Here is a 19467-nt window from a genome sequence, read left to right on the forward strand (position 1 = left end):
CCTACTTTGTTCCTGCATATCATGACTAATTTCCTTTCAGATGAGAGCGACCATTTGGGATAGATGGTTAAACTAATTAAGACCAACATCTAGTATTCAGGTGGTAACATCATGCTGTTGGTGTTGTAATCACTCTCACCTGTTGCCACTTTAGTTTTGTGTTTATCCTCTCAGGATTATGCTACAAGCTTGTTGATGGCTTAACAAAACAAAATATTTCTTTGCATATTGCTAAGCAACATGTATCTAAATATTAGATGTGGAGTAGCTCATATCAAAGTTTTGACGTTTTGCAAAAATTTCACAATGAATTCAATCTTTTACAGGCACTTTGCTGCTTAATTTTTAACATAAAAAAACGGCAACTTTAAGGATCTTACAATTTTAAAATGTTTTCCTATTTATAACTTGTGTTGACGTGGACCGGTGTTTCTTGTTTTTACACATTGATGCACTATATATTACACCACAGGAGGTTCTGGATGAATCATCTTCTCTTAATTAGAACAGCCTGTAAGTGCCAGATGAGGCTTTCTGCTCCATCATAATAATCGGCGTGTCTCTTTTTATATTCCTGCCACGTCTTTCACCTACTGGCAGCTGAGCGAAAAGTGAAACGTACACCAGTTGAAAAATAGTAGGAGGAAATCAGCCGATACCGTCATGAATCCTCACTCGTCACAAACTCCGGGTAGCTACCAGCGCCAGTCCGGCCTGAGCCTCAAGCTAAGATTGTACAGGTTTGCACATGCTGCTGGTGTCTCTCAAGTGAACATTAATGCAATGTTTAGATAAACTATTACTATTCTAAAAGTAAGCTTTGCTTGGCTTATAAATTACACGTACATCAATTGCTGTAAAAGTTGTGCGTTGTTTCGGAATGATCCGACTCAAAAACATTTAGACGTAGAATACTAATTATTTCAAAATAGATTGATGGAGTTTACTTTGGAGTAAAATGTCAGGAAAATTTACATATTTTCTTAATTTTTCCTTCAAAATCAAGTTCTCGCACAAAAATAACTGTTTTGACTTGAAGTTTGAACAAGTCTTCCGCTCTCCGTGATTTTACGGTTGCTTGGTGAACCAGTTGTGCAAATTACCGATGCAGCGTGGTTGAGTTCCACTCCAGGTGCCGTCGTTCTCACAAAGTCTGGTTGCCGTGCCGACCAGTATCAGAGGTGGAGAGCAGCTGAAGGACACTTCGGATTGATAAATGAAACTCCGACCCTCTCTGAAACCCCCGACTGGCGTGCCTGGGTCGCCACAGAACTTGGCTGCAAACGCAAAGACGCACGTATGACATTTCACAGTTCTGGTGTCAGGAATTCAAAAGACCGGTGCTTGAAATTTGCCAGCGAAGCGCGTGAACGTGACGTAATTCTTACGTAGGCACTGCGGAAGCATGCCGCTCCAGGTGCCGTTGGATACGCAGGTCAGGATGGCCGGGAACGAGAGTTCGTAACCCGGTGAGCAACTGTAGCTCACGCTGCTGCCCCACTCGAAGTCACTGCCCTGCAGTACGCCGTTGCTGATGGCAACGGGAGTCGGGCAGGTCACCGCTGGGAAATAAGCATTTGAAACATTTCACTGAAGCCACATTATTGCTAAAAAGCCTTTTTTTTCTTTTTTAAGGTTCTTGACTCAAAAGGCTTACCTGTACATATGGGCATGTTTCCACCCCATGTCCCATTCTGGGTGCACATCCTCATAGGCGACCCGTCCTCCTCCATCCTGTAGCCCGGCTGGCACTGAAAGGAAACGTTCTGTCCGATAGTGAAATCCTCACCGTAGCGAAGGCCGTTTGCCGGGATGCCAGGATCCCCGCAGTTTATCACTGTGGGAGAGGGCAAACACACAACGACAAGCTGAAGTTTACCTCTGAGCGAGTCACAGAAAGAGATACTTTCATACCCAACGACCAAAAATCCTCAAAATCTTCAAAAGCACGAAAGGAACATAAATCGTAACGGAAACCTGCTACTTTTAAGCAAATGAAAAAAGCGTTTTTGAGTTATGCCAGCAAAACTAAATCTGCACTTTTTTTCTTTTTCAATTTAACCAGAAAAAAAAAAAAAAAAAAAAAACACTGACATTAAGACCTCTTTCACAACGGTAACCGGTCCAAGAAAGGCAGCAGCACACGTCATAGTAGGCAACACAGATAAACAACAATAACAAAATATAAAACATAAAAAACATAGAAAGTGTAAAGAAGCTGAATATTTCTCGTGGGACAAGTTGATGGCTGTGGTTGTCCTGGGATGGTTTTAAGGAGTATTAGAATTCCCCAGACAGTACTTTTAGGCCACTGTCCTTCATAGACTAATAGGCAGTTTTACTGCTTTTAAACCCACCCCACATTCTGTCATGCCTCTTAATAATATCATTAATAATACTATTTGCATTGATAGCGAAAAATCATTTGATTTTTTTCTGATGTGTGCTCATAGCAACAACCTCCTAATAAACGAATCCAGGAAAATCCAAGTTTTTTTTTTTTTTTATAAAAAGGATACTTTACAATGTGATTCATTTTGTAACTATTAGTTTTTCCACTAAATACATTTTAATAATACATTTCATATCCCTTTACGGGCTGCATATTATCTAAATGTGCAGCTCATAAAAGGATCTGGGAAATGATGGCTGTGGTTGTCCTGGGATGGTTTTAAGGAGTATTAGAATTCCCCAGACAGTACTTTTAGGCCACTGTCCTTCATAGACTAATAGGCAGTTTTACTGCTTTTAAACCCACCCCACATTCTGTCATGCCTCTTAATAGATGCTGCGTAATCTACTGTAAAAGCCAGCCATTTTCCCTTTAAGAAAGACATTCTTAAAAACTGTCTTTACTTCCAGGAAGCCCCAATTCTAGATTTAGGCTTCTCAGCACTTCTACGTCTTTGTCCTTTTATCCCGCCACGCTGGATATTTCATGGCTTATTTCTTTACATGAATGCATTAAAAGTCAGAAATGTCAGTAGAAATGTGGAACCATAAAGATCATGCCAGACGTCCCTCGGAAAGAAAGTCCTTTTTCCAGACACAATTAATATCTGCAAGCTCCTCTGCAGATATGTTTATTGCATATATCTTTGAATGCCACGCGAGCGAGCACACCGGAAACGCGGCGCTCTGATTAACACTCGCTCAAGTATGGCTTTGGTCATATTTCACACAGGAAGAGACTTTTTATATTTTATGGTTATTTACTCTGTCGGAGTTTTCCCTCCGGGTTCAAAAAGCAAATTAGCCAAAGTAAACAACGATCAAGGTTATTCACGCCGCGCGATAAAATGAGAAGCAGGAGCATAAATATTTGAGCTTTATTTCATTACTCAGGCCTTATAGTGTTGCAGAGTCATTTCAAACTGGGCATGAAGCAGTGTCACAAAAGGCTGTGGAGAACAACTCGTACAGTGATCCACGTAAGCAGTTTGGAAATGTTAACGGCTTAATTGCAGCTAACTGTACTGCATAAATTATAGTTTAGACTGCATAATCAGCCGCTAACTGTTTTACATGCAGCTGAGGCTGTGCTAAGACGGCCAGTAGGAGAGGTGCAGATCAGATTCTTTTGCTGCCCGTCTAAAGAATCTGATCTGAAAGAGTCCTTCCTTTTAGCTCTCAAAACGTCTGTCTAGGTCTTTGGACGACTTTCGTGTTTGTGAAGAGGCTCTGATTAATGTTTGGGACCTTGAGGGGGAGATGCCAGCTCGTATAGCTGTAACTGAAAGTAGCACTTGACATTTTGGTATTTTGATTAAAATCTTTTTCAGTTACATCATTAACGTATTGATCACAGCCGCTGCTGCGTTCGACTCAGAGTCCACGCATAGATTTATTCCAGGTAATACCGAATAAAACCACTTCTCTCTTTATCTTTCTCCTCGCTGTTTGTTCTCAACTTTCTTGGTGTTCTCTAAAGCTGAATTTGTAAATGAAATTTCTAATTTCATGGTCGTCTTGTCTGAATGTTCACAGCTGAACTGTAGAAAAATGCAAACTGTTTTGCTGTCAGTTACTTGGAACTGAAAAAGAGAACAGAAACATATTGTACAGACGTTTACTCATCTGCTAATAACTATGCAGTACTTTGCAAATATTCATAGTCTCTTTTTTTCCATTTTGCTTTGTTCCAACCACAGACTTGGATCTGTTATTTTGGAACTTTATGTGACAGACAAACAAAAAAGGATGCATAACTGTGAAATAGGAGGAAAATGATGCTTGGTTTTATTTATTTATTTATTTTTTTGAAAAATAAGAATCAGAAATGTTGGTCATGCATTTTACTTTACGTTTATTCTTATATCTCCTTGTGAAATTTTGATAAAGCAGATCCATCCCCTCTCACCATCTCTGCCAAGTTTGACTTTGGTGTGATGGCTTTTCTGTAATACTAGTTTTAGTTCAGACGTAATGGGATGCACACCTTCCAAAATGCTTCTCTTTTTCTCAACAGTTCACAGAATATTTTCTCAATAGTTTCGGGGCTCATCTAGAAGTTTCATTTTAGGAAATGTAAGAAGAGTCTTTGTGTCATTTATGTCCGCTGTGGTTTTGACAATGGAAGTCTTTGGATGACGTTTTGCCCAGTCTCTCTTTCTCACTGACCCTAACCATAACGTTTTGAGAAGGTTCATCCCTGCTGCATGTTTGTTCCAGTTGTGGATTTTGGCTCTCACTTTAGTTTGAGGCTTCCCAAACTCCTAGGAATTGCGCTGTAACCTCCACAGACTGACAGAGGTAAATGACTTTTAACCAGGAGAGAGGCTCCGTTTAAATTATTTATCATATCTGCAGGTCAGGTAATAATCAGGCATGGGATTGGCTTGTGAAATTGAGTTCAGCTTTTTAAAAATGTACTTTGATCATAGCTAATTCATGATTCAACAAAGAGGGTAATTACTTTTTACATGGGGCCAGGTTGGTTTTGGATATCTTTCTTCCCTTAACCACCCCGCAGTCCTAACTTGGTGCTCAGAAAGAGCGAGGCAGATGTCAAGGTTGTACAAAGGAGAAGCGACGGGGGTGTCCCGTCAGTTCCCAAAACCATAAAAAAGCCCAGATAAACAAACAAAACGTAAAAGCATACACGGTGTCCACTTTACCACCTCCGGGACTGAGGGAGGGTTAATAAATTAAATGAAAGTTCAGTATGTCGATTTGCAAAACTGGAAGAGACATATCCCAAAAGACTTGCAGCTGTAATTGGGGCAAAATGTGCTTCTACAAAGTGTTCATTCAGAAGCATTTTTGTCCTATGTTCAAAATGTGTTGGTCTTAAAAAAAAAAAAAAAATCTTAGTTAATAATAAAGTTTGTTGTTATGTGCCAAGATACAAAAGAATTTAAAAGAGTACAAAAACATTTTGTAATACGGGGAAAGCAAAGCAGATAACTCACTAGTGCAGTTTGGCTGTGCCCCCGACCATGTCCCGTTGGCCTGGCACAGCCTGGTGGTGGCACCAGTGAGCAGGTAACCATCCATGCAGGAGTAGATGACAGAGTGGGAGAACGTCGTTCCATCAAGGCGAAAGACTCTGCCGTTACTGGGAGTGCCGGGATTTCCACACTGAGTAGCTGCACAAAACGCGACAGAGAATCCCGTGATTATTGGGGAAAAACATATGTGCTAAAAATGGCTATAGTAAGGTCGTTGGGGAGGAATTATCCACATTCAGCCTACGTTTACAAAAGGGCTGAGTGCCGGACCACGTCCCGTTGGGGAAGCACATTCTCTCCGCAGACCCAATGAGCTCGTAGCCCTCTGAGCAGGTGAAGTAGACCTTGGAACGGATCCTGAAATCCGTCTGTTCCCTTGAGCCGTGGGAGGGAATGCCAGGATCGCCGCAAGAACCAGCAATGTCACCTGTAGGAAGAAAATTCATCCCATGGTGTTTTGTACTTTCTTGTATGTCACAAATAAAAAAAAGCCCCCAAAAATGACATGTCGAATCCTTATGGTCAACAAGTGGAAAATGCCTGTTTACAAATGGCAGCGGATTGCAGACATTATGTTCATGACAAGTCCATATGCTGCTCTAAAACTCTATGTGTGTATACGTGTGTGTAGTGATGGGTAGCAGCTTGTGTAAGTGTGTGTATGTGTGTGGGGTCCTCACTCTGCCCTTGTACATCCGCCTGGTCAGCAAAACCCTGTCTGACATACACAGCATGCTCCTGAGAGTGCACACCCACACACACACACACTTCTATACAGAAAAAAACACACATTCTCACACCAGTGCACGAGTCTAGACTAACATATTGCTTCTCAAACATTGCTGGCCCACACTGCCCATTTTGCTAATGGTATGAGATTTGCATTGGGTTACTTGTGCATAAGATTAATGCCACAACCTGATTAATTTCTGTTGGCTCTGAATGACTAATTATGTCTCGAAGTAACCCTTCACATTCATTGCAGAACACACATTTCAGGCAAGACAGAACACTTTTCACAAGAAAAATAACTTTTTAGTCATTCTTCTGTTGTGAGTGTGTTTAAAAAGCTCTTGCCTTCTCTCACAGTTGTTCTGCTTACACTATGCTGTGCAAGTCTAGAGGCTTTTTGCGAAATAGTTTACAAAAGGCACATTCACACACATTATGAAGTAAAAGCTTTTAAAGTTAAACTGCTCCCGAGATGCTCAAATGTACAAAATGTGGAAAAGTTTCAAACTGCACCTAGTTTCTTCATACTACGCCAAGCAGCCAGATTTTATTATACTCCTAAAGTGGTTGTGATCAATATGTTTCCAGGCTTGCTAAGGTTTTGCGCCTTTAAATGTTGGGTTAGAGTGCTTAAAGTACCCGTTTGAGATGGATCCTTTTCCAAGTTGTGTGCTAAGAAACAACTCTGGCTCATCTTTACAGTTTACGAATCGCTTCCCAACAGTTGATGCTCATATCTACCCATTACCATTTGTACTTTTACACTCTAAAAAGCTGTATGCAAGTTTTTTTTCTATATTATACATTCATTGACATCCACCTTTCAGACAATTTTCACCTAGTTTAACAGCTTGCCTAACCCAATGTACTGGATAATATGCCAGCAGGTGATCACTCACAGCTTTTGGTTTGATAGTCATGTTAACCTGTCATAATATGTACGACCCAAATATGGGCACAGTGGTTGATTTGGCTGCAATGCCACTGCCAGCAATATCTTTGCCTATAAAGTGCTTTTGATGCAAAGTGACGATGACAGTGCCTGTTTCTATCAAAAATATGTATATATACATATATATTATTGCAATCTCCAACTCCTTTTAAGGCACTTGTTTTGCTTTTCTAATTTAGTGGTATTGACCAAGCAACACCAGCTGTCCTGTTCTAAAATAAAATAAAAAAACTAAGTTAACCGTAAGATCACCTAAATGATGCCGACAAACCATTTGTTGGCAGGGCAAAAATAATTGTGCATATTATTTATATTTTTATGTCAGTTGTTATAACATTTGCATTGTACTACATTTTATGTGATCACTCTTGAGAGCAGCCATCACGTATTGCAAAGTTCACAAATAAGCATCATAGTTTGTCTCAAAATGTTTGGGCACCAGGCTGAAGGAATTTAACACTCCTTAAGTTTATTCTTCTCTTTATTTTTTCAAACTTTTCTTTTAAATGGCAGTGCTAAGCTTGGAGTTAGTGCGTATTAAAGAAGGACTACAACTTTTTCGGGGAAACGCATTTTTTTTAAATTTATTTCCACTGTCCTTTAAAGGTTAAGCTACACTCAGTAGCTGATGAGTTTAATTTGGCGTATAGACTAGAGGTGAGAAAACGGATAACCTGGCTCTGTTTAAAGGTGATGAAATCCTCCTTTCAGCAGCTTTAAAGTTCACCAGTGAATGCATTATATTTAGTTTCATGTAATCTGACCTGAATAATCCAGGTTTCATCATTATTTTTGTACAACCTGAGGAAAAAAAAGGGAGTTTTTATTTGGATGTCTTCAAATGAATCAGTAACGTCTACGGTGCAGCAAAAAACCAGCACACATTAATTAGCGGATATGTTGTCCGGAGGTGTAGTGATGCTGGCCAGCCTCGCCCCCCCTTGTGATAAAAGTGACTTTTAGGAGAATGGATGCAAGTAATATAAATGATCTGATCCATCTAAATTAGAAAACACATAAGAGCAAATATCAGTGAGATAAATTCCCTCAGAGTCCACATATGTTACAGGCCACGACCAATTTCCATTTCTCTCTAAATAGCTTAAGTTCCTGCTTGAGCATAATGCGAGTTAACTTAATGCTGTAAACTTCCCTATTCCTGCCCCTTATGGATGCACAGCCATCACAGGTTTCTCCATGCAATTATCTTTTAAACAATGAAGCCAGATGTAAAAGTTTGTGAAAAAGTCAAAATTAGCCATAACTATATATTTTTTTTATCAATACGGTACAAAATAAAATACCTAAAACTATGATAATTTATTTAAGCACTGAATCTTTCTGTCACCATATTTGTTACCTTACACACAGACGGGTCTAGGATTGCAGGACATTTCTGTTTTGTGTTGAATCAAATCCGAGAAAGCTTCTTGTTCTTGCAATCTCAGATTTTTAACAAAGAAGTCTCTCCGCCCAAACTACCAAATCAAATCTCAGTGTGTGATTTCTTTCATTTTGTAACACTAACCAAATAATTACCAACTCAGTTTGATTTTCACACCTGGACCCAGTGTTTCTGGACAGCATGAAAAGATTTATAAAAAAAAAATAATAATAAAAAATACATAAAATTACTTGTGAGTTCTGATGGAGCGTAATAACAAAGCTTGTATTGTTATCCCAGAATGAACTCTTATCTCCACAGGGTTCTGGTGGAGACCAGCCAGGTAGAAACCATGAATCTTTTTCTTTTTTTTTTCTAATCTATTAGCCTTCCTCACCCCAACGTTACCTCTGGGAAATTGCTGTAAATAACAATGTATTCTTAGTCAAGTCGTCTGGAATGTTTCTCACCGTGCTTGTTATGTAAGTGGCAGCTGGGAGCTTTTCGGTCTGCAAGAGCTGTAATCATGCCTCCAGCAAGCTGATGGTGAACCATATAACTCGGAGTGTTTGTTTACATTATGAAAGATAAAGAAGATTTCCGTCCGCAAAGACAATCTGGCTTAACAAGCGTCAAGATAGGAATTTACAGGAAATCCGGAGGGAATAAAATATGCCTTTGTGAAGCATATTAGATGACTATGGTGGTGCCTAGTTGTACCTGGTTGTATCCCTCAGTTCACAGTTAAATAAACACCCTTAGATTCTCTAAAATGACACAAAAGGTCAGCAAGTGTTGATTTTAAACTAGCAGAGAAAACGATTTTTAAAGTCCAGAACTGAGCGATTGTAAGGCAAGGTTGCATTCCAGCGATGTTTTACCAGACAGGCACTGCTACATTCACTTTTCATGCAGCTACCTTTCCTCTCCATGTTCATCCAGACCCCTATTATCCCTCCAACCGAGTGCGAAGGCTTTAAGAAAAGTGTACCTGCAAGATGTGAAGCATGCCACTTTACACTCTGGCGAGTCCACATGTTTTAGACACCTTTTATCCATCTATCAGAATCCCTGGTACGGGTTGGACGTCGGCGCTTGTATATTCTGAAGTTTAAAATGCTCACCCGAGCAGAAGGGCATGGGGGAGCTCCACATCCCATTGAGCTGACACATCCGAGAAGATTCTCCTTTTAGCTGCCTCCCACCCAGACAGGAATATCGGACTGTCGAACCAAATGTGAACTTCTCTCCCGTCAGCATGCCGTTGGGCGGAGAGCCTGGATGGCCGCAGTCTACAACTACACATCGAGACAGATCGAGACTGAAAGATCAGCTGCTTTTGGCCTCAAGCAGCATGACAAAAGCCCTTTTAATCTACAAACCTATGCATTCGGGAAGAGGCTTGTCCCACTGTCCGGTGGGCTGACAGGTCAGCACCGGTGATCCGAACAGGTAATAACCAGGGTTGCAGTCATAGAACACCACCGTGCCGAAAGTGAAGTTGCCATGTTCTATTTTACTCTGCCGAATTGAGTTGGCTGGGATGCCGGGATCGGAGCAGTTGACCACTGTACGCAGAGAGACACAGACATGCGGGAAACACAAATGACAGACAGGAGGAAAACCTGTGTTATTTGGCATGAACCAGGGAGAGTTTAGAGCCTGTGTCGATTTGGGAAAATCCAAACAAATCCCCACTGACCCCCAGTTTAAAAAAAAAAATCATTACAGTTGTATGTTGTATAGTCATTCCAAGCTACCAAAAGGAAAGTTGAATTAATCTTTGGCTTACAAGGTTAAAAGAAAGTGTATTTAAAGAGAGAATTTACTTTTCTTCTCGGACAGAAGGTCAAAGTGGCAAATGTGTTTATTATGAACAAAGCTGATGGAAGAAAAAAGATTAAATGAAAAAAAGGAGGGATGGTCTAAGGTAAGGATTGGGGCTGAGAGATGAATTGGGTCCATGGCAGCAGGAGCATGCAGTAATGGTAAGAAAGAATGAGCTAAAAAAGAAAGTTAGGGGTCAATACACTTAACTTTTTTCCCCACCTTTACACGTTGGGGGCGGGTGGCTCCACTGCCTGTTGGCCTGGCACTGAGCACGTGCGGGCCCCTCCATCTCGTATCCCCGGTTGCAAACGAAGCTGACCACATCGTTGAGGTTAAAGCCATTTCCCACCGTGCGGCCGTAGATGGGACTTCCTGGGTGGCCACAGCTGATCGCTAGGGGAAAATGTTCACATGCATGAAACTGAATACGGGCTAATGACCCAAAAATGTCTTGAGAAGCTTTCATTTTATAATATGCACCATTTTGACCTGCTCTTTTGAGCAGCATGAGTCTACATTTTATCACTTCGAATTAGATTAGAAGCAATTTTCCAACTTCGTATCTAGTGAAACTTCCAGAATAAGGACAAAACTAACTGTGTGGCTTAGATTGCAAAAGATGAGACATGCACCACTGAAATATTCATACTCAGCAAATGGAATGCGACCATAGGAAAAAGAAAATATGGGATCACTATTCTTTGAGGATGTTCATTGAGGTGTTTTATTTAGTAGAACAGGGGGAAATAATGACAGACATGTCCCCTAACTATTCCCGATGACAGCTGGAGATTGTGATTGGAGCTTTGTGAAACAAGCCTCACACACATTAAAAATTGACAGTAATTCACATCAAGCAGATAAAAAAAAACATCGTCTCCGGTAATGAGGAAAAAATACATTTTATATTCACATATTTTGATTTTATGACCGGGATAAGTTTAATTTTCCAATGACTATGTCATAAATAAGGAAGATAGACTTCAATGAGCTCATGCATCAGGGGTGGCAATCAAAAGTGTTAGTCCAGAAAGTGAAAAATTGACAAAAAAAGACAAGCAAAAATATAAGAAAATAAATAAAGAGAGAAAGACAAGAAAGTAAAAACCCACACAAAAAATGTAGAAACAAAGCCATCAGTTTTTGTGACTAAATTGTAGGAATATGGTTTATAAATCTTGAAATACATAGGAATAGCCAAATTTTACCACATGAATTAAAGAGAACCCATCACAGGTTGTAAAAGTCTGGCTATAAAATATCAAATTAAGGCAGAGAAATAATTAAAAGAGGATTTTGGATGATTTTAGAGTTTATTGTTATCACAACAAAAGCATATGCAACATACTTATGCCAAAAAAATTGCTTCAACAGCAATGAATACACGCTAAAAATAGCAAAAATATAAGTTTTAGGATTTGGTTTTTTTTATGCTAAAACAGCAGAGGTTGCCTGGAAACAACTTTTTCAATAAACATATAATTGCAATGCCTTGTAAAAGTAATGAGTACCCCTTACACTTTTTAGATTTAAACTAAAACCACAAATATTAGTGTATTTCATCATGGTTTTGTAGAGTCAGAACATTTTAGAATCACCTTTCACTGCAATTACAACTGGAAGTCTTTTCAGAGTATGTGACTCGCTGCTATACAGTTGTCTCGATACTGAAATTGTTGCCCATTCTTCTTTGTAAAATGGCTAAAGCTTAATCATGGAGAGTGTCTGTGAAAATCAATTTTCTCAGATAGATTTAGGTGCTTCTAATACATTTATCTAATTGATTTCATTATACTCCCACTGTATTCTAAGGGTGTGGTCTGCAGCAAGATAAACCTCTGTCCAAGCCTCGAAGCTTTTACAGCAACTTAGATTTTCTTCCAGAATTGGATTTTATTTAGGGGGGAAAAACATGAAAAAGGGTTTTCCAGACTTTTACGTTTAAAAAAATATTGAAGACCATTTTTAATTTCTTGTTCGGCTTCATAATTATACTCTATTTCTGAATTTCTACAACAAAAATTCTGAGCAAAATAAACTGTAATCTGTAATATGCCAAATTCTGAAAAAGGGTGTAAATCCTTTTGCAAAACATGACTGAAAATCTACATGTGGTTTCCAAGACTAGAGGAGGATTCAGGTTTATCTCGTTACTATGCACAGGCTAGATGCAAGCAAGTTGCCAAGTCTCCATATTATTATTATTTGATTTTAAAGCCTTTTGTTCACATCCTTACGAGAAATGATAATAGTTCCAATTTTCAGTCACCGATTTTTGGCCGTATTCTGCATTCACTCTCAGTGTCCTCTGTTTGTCATTGTTCCTTGTAATTATTTATCTTGGTTACTTTGTTCGCTGAAACTATTCGGTGTTTGTGTGACGATTGTGTAAACAGACATCCAATAGCTATTGGCAGATTCTCTCTTTCATCCCCTTCTCCAACTTCCCGGTTTGAAATAAATCTGGGAGAAGAGGAGCCCGCCCAAACTAGAAAAGAGGCGATTGCCGGGTGGCAAAACAGAGAAGAGAAAAACAAGGAGAGAGGAAGAGTGGACACATGAGGAGATAAAGAAAAAGGAGGGAAAGGAAGTCTTAAAGTGAAGGGAAATGAAGACAAGAGGCCACAAGAGAGAGGCAGAAGCAAAGAAACTCGATCAGCGAGAATCAGAAGTTACTTTGCATGCTGCAGATACGCAGCCATCTGACACTGCCAGCAGACCCCGTGGCTGCACGCACGCACACATTCAAACACATTTCATAGTCTCATCATCATTCTCTGTTTGTGTCTCTAAACAAGAGCCTCTCATCTCCATAATTACAGTATAATTTGGCTGTAAAATAATTTCCCTCAATAACTCCTGCATGAATAACCTCAATAAAAACAGCTACAGCTTAGAGAGACTCCCCAACATGCCAAGGGACGCGCAAACCGTCCCGGCCATGCAAACACAGATGTGTGCCCTTCAAAATGCAAATACATGCTCACGAAGCTATACTAGAGTCTTTATATTGGAACATTTCGTTCTGTTTCTTGGTAATATTTAAAACAAAGCAGCCCCCGCTATTCCTTTTTGGACTCCAACTCTGTCTTCCTAATTTAGTCAACAATTGGCCCTGTCGCTTTAGGGAAGCCAGGCCCTATAATTGGCCTCATCATCACCACCTCCACTGTGCTCTCTCTCTGTGTGGCTTGGAAAAATAAAAAATCATGACACTCACAGCAAGTGACCAATTTTAGAGAATTTTCCACAGCAGCCCGGACACGTCAGAGCCTTCTGTTGTGTCCTCAAGCCCTAATAATAATAATCTCAACCCAGACCAATAAGACAGATTTGTCCCTCTGGCTCTTTAAGGATTCTAGTGTGGGGCTGTGGATTAGTAGCTCTGGCTGCCAATCCACAACTGTTGTTTTTTTGACTACGCAACAGCTGTGCTAGTTGTCAATGTATTCAACATTAACAGTTTTACTTCCCAACTTCATTATAAAAATCCCACTCTATTAAAATAGTACAACTTATGGTGGTAATGTTGGCGCACTTGCAGTTTACAGCCGATTTGGATGGAAAATAAAGCAATAAAGTTATTTAAGCTAAACTATATCAAATTTTAGAACCAGTTAACACAAGTACAGTGAAAGACACTTATTTGGCAAAATAAAGCTACTCTTTTCTAAAATACTACCATATGAATGATGATGCATCATCTGAAGTAGCAATAGTGTGACTGACTACCAATGCACAAAGAAATTATAATTTTTTTTCTTTAGAACAGAGACTTTTTTAAGGGAACTATGGCTACTTATTGGCAACACTGAAAAAGGCAGAAAGAGCGCTCCTTGTACCGCAAAAATCCTTTAAGTCCGTCAAGCGGGTGAGATGTGAGGATGTACATAGACAGAAAAGGTGGATTTTTAAACATTTTCTCCACTAAAACATTTTTTTTGTTGCAGAATTATTTCATAACTGAAACATTTGCTTGGAAGGAAAGAACAATCCAGGCCTGACGGATAAGGACAACACAGTTCATGCCAAGCCTAGGATATGCATAGGTAGAATATGGAGGAAACGAGAAGACCATCTAGCAGACAAAAGGTGTTGTTTGTGAGCATAAAGTTTCGAAGGCAAGAAATATGTTCTTTTTTTTAAATTACATTTGGTTTATATGTAATGATGCATGATTAATTAATTTAATCAATAAGGGCTCATCAAACATTCTCTCTCCCCTTAATAATTAGCTTGACCCCAAAAAAAACACGTGTGGATCATTGTCTTGAGGTGATTTCTTAGGGTAAAACTAGATGCTGTGGGAAAACTAACTGCAGATGAACTTAGTGCTTTAGTGCTTTTGTCCTTAATTGCTTTAATATTCTTTTTCATATTTTCAAATTTTGGGTACTACAATGAATAAAACGTACTCCAACTAAAACCCTGAACACAACTGAAAAACACAAAGTGGGGAAAATGGTGACATAAATGTTTTCATATGTTAGAAGTTACTTTGTTGTACAGTTTACAGTCAGTAATTTAAAATAACAATAATAATAAATAGCTCCTCTGCACATGCACACTTTATAATCCGTTTTCCCTGAATTTTGTTACCCCTGAACCAGAACAAAGATGTTTGTTTTAATGATGTGCTCAATCGCCTCTCATCCAAGGCTAAACTTTGATTTAGTTATCTCTATTGACTGACTCTCCCTCACCTCGGCTTGGAAAGCATGTCTTCGTCAATAAGCATCACCGTTTTTATTCTATTTTCAAGGCAGTTAAATTTAAAATTGAGCTGCTCTCCTCCTTTGTTATTGATGAAAACCATGCTGAGCTTCAAAGCAATGGCGATTGGATTTTATCTCATTATACCAGTTTTTATGACAGTTTTGAAGACAGAGTATACTTGCTTCACGCTTATAAATTTGCCTTAATTCGTTGGTCAGTCAATTTTATTTTAAGAAACTTGGAAGCAGTTTGTCATCCAGCAGATCTTTCCGACATGAGGTTGTTTTTCAGTGTGTTTTTCATTCGTATGCCCCTGAAGTGATTTCCAAGTTGTTTTGCACCGGCTCTTGAGCTCTTGGGGGAAAGAAGGCAATCAAACTTTAAACAAATATCTGGACTCTTCAGGCTCAAAGCTGCCTGTTTCTGCAAAACATAGGAGAATCGGTCTAGGTCTTTCTGTACAGCTACAAAACACAAATGTAAAAAATTGCTTTTCTCAGACTGCTAAATGGTATGGTAAGTATTATTACAAGAGGTTTTCTAACCACTTCTATCAATTAGCAGAGTTGTGAGAACAGAAGGTGAATTCCTTACGTATGCAGATGGGCAGCTGTCCGGACCACTGGTTATCTTGGAGGCAGATTCGAACCGATGAGCCTATGAGGCGGTAGCCAGGCAGACACTGGTACACAACTGTGTCACGGTACCCAAAGTTTTCCCCGATGACCTGGCCATTCACAATTCCCTCTGGGATTCCACAGTGGCCAGCTAGACATGGAAAGAAAAAACAAAAACCAAAAAAAAAAAAAACAACAGTTATTTTGAAGGCCAGTCAATTCAGGAAAAGTTAGTCATTTTTCGATGCTTTCTTCATTTTTGAATAACGTCTCACTGAAATCCTAAAGCCCAACAAAGAGCTTGGTAATTGTTTCCACACCCATAAATGTCAGTGACTTTGTTATTCTTTACATGTGTTTTTGAGTTAACAGGGCACAATGTGATGTTTTCTGAGATCTTTTAGCCTACTTCATGCTGGCAGAAGCTTCTATTTAAGTGATTTGTAAATTCTATGGGTCTGGTAAGGAAGTGATCTGAAGGCCAGCCACTTTAGAAAATAAAGATCTGGAAGAAGTGTGTCAAAGAATCCAAAACAAGATGCAAATACTTTTTTGTTACAAACTCGATCAAACTCTGTTACGTTTTAGTTCAACTTCATTCATCTGCAACTCTCAAATGAAGACATTTAAAGGGTTCACATGATTTGGGGACGTCTATTTACTCCATGAATAGATTCATTCACACAGGTCTGATTGATGTGCAGCGCTGTCACGAGCCACTTAAAAGCCATTTCACAAAGTCAGAAGGGAATGCGTATTTTTCTGCTCACAGATATTTTTTTTTTTTGGATTGAGTATTGATTTTGTTCTTTACAGTAGATAAAACCTTCACCGCAACTCCGACGTCAGCAAGAGCTAACGATTTAAACGCGGCCAGGGAGGCGGAACAGAACGAGAAGAGGAAAAGGTTGCATCGTATTAACTTTGTCATCTGACATTGTGTTTGAGGTGTTGATTACTTGAGTTAAAGGACACTCCTCGGGGGGACACAAATCGGACTTTTTTCTGAATATGTTGTAAACACGTGAACACAGACACAAAGGGAATCAATAATTAGCCTGAAGCCACAACGGTTTATTAAAGTCTTATTTGTTTACTTCGAAGGATCACTTATAGTGCTAGCAATAAATAGCACATGTTAATAACATGTTTTGCAGTTTTTAGCTTGAATGTCTGTCGAGACTAAAGTCACAACAGTGGTATGGATACATAATAGGGTGATTAATATGACAGTATGAGACCTAATGGGATAAATTGGTAGAGAGAGTTTTCTTGCTAAATTACATATTGGCATTTGTAGGATGAAATAAAATTAAAAAAGATACAGAGAAAATGTGAAAAAAATGTATGAAATAGTTTTTACTCCAAATAGAAGCAAAAAATTATTTCAAATACTTTAAAAAAATTATATTCTAATGTAATTTAGAATATTTGTAGTTAATTCAATATATTTATGTTTTGTTCATGTTTTAATTTGATAAATTTTGCAGAATTTTAGTTAAATAAAATTAAAGATAGGTATACATCTAGCAAAATTACAGAATAAACACTTGCTAAAGGTAGAAGTTGCATATAATATTGCAATTTTGCTGTTTGTCTCTTCACATAGTCACCCGAATAAAATGTTATTATTAATCAGTTGTCCTACTGTACAGCTACACTGCAACATGTTTGACACACATGTTGACTGTAGCTTTATTGAGCAGTTCTAAAACGGGGTTACTTTAATAAGAATGATAAGCAGTTGTTTTAGGCTGTTGGAGGTGTTTCTAAACAACTGTATTGTGTTTGTTATTGTCGAGGGAACAAGGGAAAGGTGTGCTAGCCTTCTTTCAGCCAGCTAAGCAGAAGGTGCAACAATGGGTCCGGAAGAGACAGCGCTGCGTTATTCTACGCTCAAATCAGTCAGAGAAAACTCTGGTCACTTCAGCACTTTAGAGTCTCGCTAAATGGATTTTAAATAATAGGAACAGCGTGATGGACTTTTTTCTTATGCTTTTTTAAAAGTGTAAGTCTTTAAGAAACCTTTGCATATTTTTGTACTGTAAATCGACCTGTGTGTTACATCAGTCCAACTTGACACACGTTTCTTTTTCTACTTTTTCTATTACCATAAAACAAAAGAAAGAAAACAAGTGTTGTATTTCGCCATATGATGTTAACAACCCTGTCCACTTTCAGTGTGTCAACCATCCCATCACTGGTCTGACAGCAGCTATCTTGACCTTAAGTAAAACCAAAGAGCTGAATGTCAGAGGAAGGTTGACAGACAGGGTCTGTATTTAAAGCCAGTATAAAAGATCAGGAAGTGGAAAACGGTGCTTATTTTAAAAAGCTTGGTACAGTTGTGGATAGAAAACTTTCATGTAGACTACATTTCTAAATAGTCAAGACTTTGACTCTCGTTTGAAGAAATTAGGAAGGTTTAATGTCGATAACCACACGTCAACCATGGCTTACAAGTCACTTGCTGAGTGTGTTCTCTTCTGTAAAATACAGGTACAATCGTCTTTCCTATAAACATAGAAAGCAACTACATCAATCGGACCTGTAAGAGTATTTTAAAACAGCTCTCACTCCAGGAGTTAAGTGATTGTTTGATGCATAAGACAGCCACTCAGGTGATTAAGGACTTGACATGACTAACTGTGTTTGGGTTTATGTGCTCAACTTAATTGTTTAGCCTTATTTGTATGAGCCTTATTAGCTACACACTAAAGGAAATGGTCCATTCTAAGTACAACTAATGGATAATAAAAGTATATTTTCTGATTTTTAGAACACCAAGATGACTGGCTGAATGTCCTATTAGTGTCATGAGATGTGGGAGCTTACCCCATATTTAGGTACTCAGGAGCACTCAAGATCTAAAAGGCTTTAAAAAAAAGTCCCATGTTCAAAAGGAAAATAAACTTTGCCAACTGAGCCAACAGGACATGAAATAAACAAAGAAGCTGACAAATGACTAAGAGAGGTGATTGTTAAGTGGAGACAGGTAAGCTTGTTGGGAATATGGAGCAGATGGTGAATTGGGGAGATGGAACAAGGACGACTGAGGACACCTAGAAAGTATGGCAGCAATAACAAGAACAAGCCATCAAAGTTATGTGTAAACTGTTAGAGGAGGAGGAAAAAAAACAGCAATGACTGAAGCTTGACAAGAATAGAAAATAAAGAAACAAAACAAAAGCTTGAAACATGACCACAGACTTAAGCTATGACAGTTTGCAGCATAAATGTCTATTTGTTGTTGACTAAATTACACCCCATCATCATTTTAAACGAAGCTTCACAGTATTTGAATTTAAATACTGCGTCGACTTCCTCCCCTTAGCCTGTGATGTATTCCTGCAAGCCTTCCTCCTGCTGAGGCTTCACCATAAAATGACAGCTCCCTGTCATAACACGTGTTACCCCTGGCTGGCACGCTGGCAGAAGAAAGATACAGCTTCTGTGGGAATCATATATAAAAAATGAAGTTCTAAATTAACTCAGAGTGGAGCCGAAGCTCAGCCAAGATGGTGTTGTTCACGAGGTGGACAAGGTCAGAGGGGAGCAGCTGTGAGGCCAGACGTGAGGTGTGGGGCAGAACCCTTCCTTTGATACCTGTCCTCATTAGATTGACGCGGAAAAATCACATCTTCCTCGCTTTCATTCTAATGGTGGTTCTTGGTACAGAGCTGCACAAAAGTATTCCTACCCAGGCAATCCTTTTAGTGTTTGTCACATTACAGCCAAAAAAATCTCAATGGATTTTAGTGGGATTTCGTGCGATAAGCCAACACA

The 19467-nt window shown here is 39.1% G+C and overlaps 1 protein-coding gene across 9 annotated transcripts in view; it reads right to left on the minus strand.

Moving 5' to 3' along the window:
• LOC103472465 (CUB and sushi domain-containing protein 3-like) overlaps window positions 1-19467 on the minus strand; it is a 393820-nt gene that overhangs the window by 17594 nt on the left and 356759 nt on the right. For 6 of the 9 annotated variants that reach the window (XR_014089825.1, XM_081612755.1, XM_017307525.2 and 3 more), the window contains 9 exons: window positions 15659-15832; window positions 10556-10741; window positions 9901-10086; window positions 9643-9816; window positions 5695-5877; window positions 5412-5588; window positions 1658-1837; window positions 1389-1562; window positions 1104-1277 (listed from right to left, as the gene is read on the minus strand). Coding sequence is in view for 8 of the 9 variants with exons in the window: in XM_081612755.1 (XP_081468881.1) it covers window positions 1104-1277; window positions 1389-1562; window positions 1658-1837; window positions 5412-5588; window positions 5695-5877; window positions 9643-9816; window positions 9901-10086; window positions 10556-10741; window positions 15659-15832 (1608 nt within the window). In the remaining variant the exon portion in view is untranslated. The remainder of the gene's footprint in view (window positions 1-1103; window positions 1278-1388; window positions 1563-1657; window positions 1838-5411; window positions 5589-5694; window positions 5878-9642; window positions 9817-9900; window positions 10087-10555; window positions 10742-15658; window positions 15833-19467) is intronic. The other 3 variants (XM_081612758.1, XM_017307523.2, XM_017307521.2) reach the window with 1 other exon arrangement.

The sequence above is a fragment of the Poecilia reticulata genome, chromosome 11, assembly GCF_904066995.2.
Source record: "Poecilia reticulata chromosome 11, P_reticulata-male-v2, whole genome shotgun sequence".
Taxonomy (NCBI): Eukaryota; Metazoa; Chordata; class Actinopteri; order Cyprinodontiformes; family Poeciliidae; genus Poecilia; species Poecilia reticulata.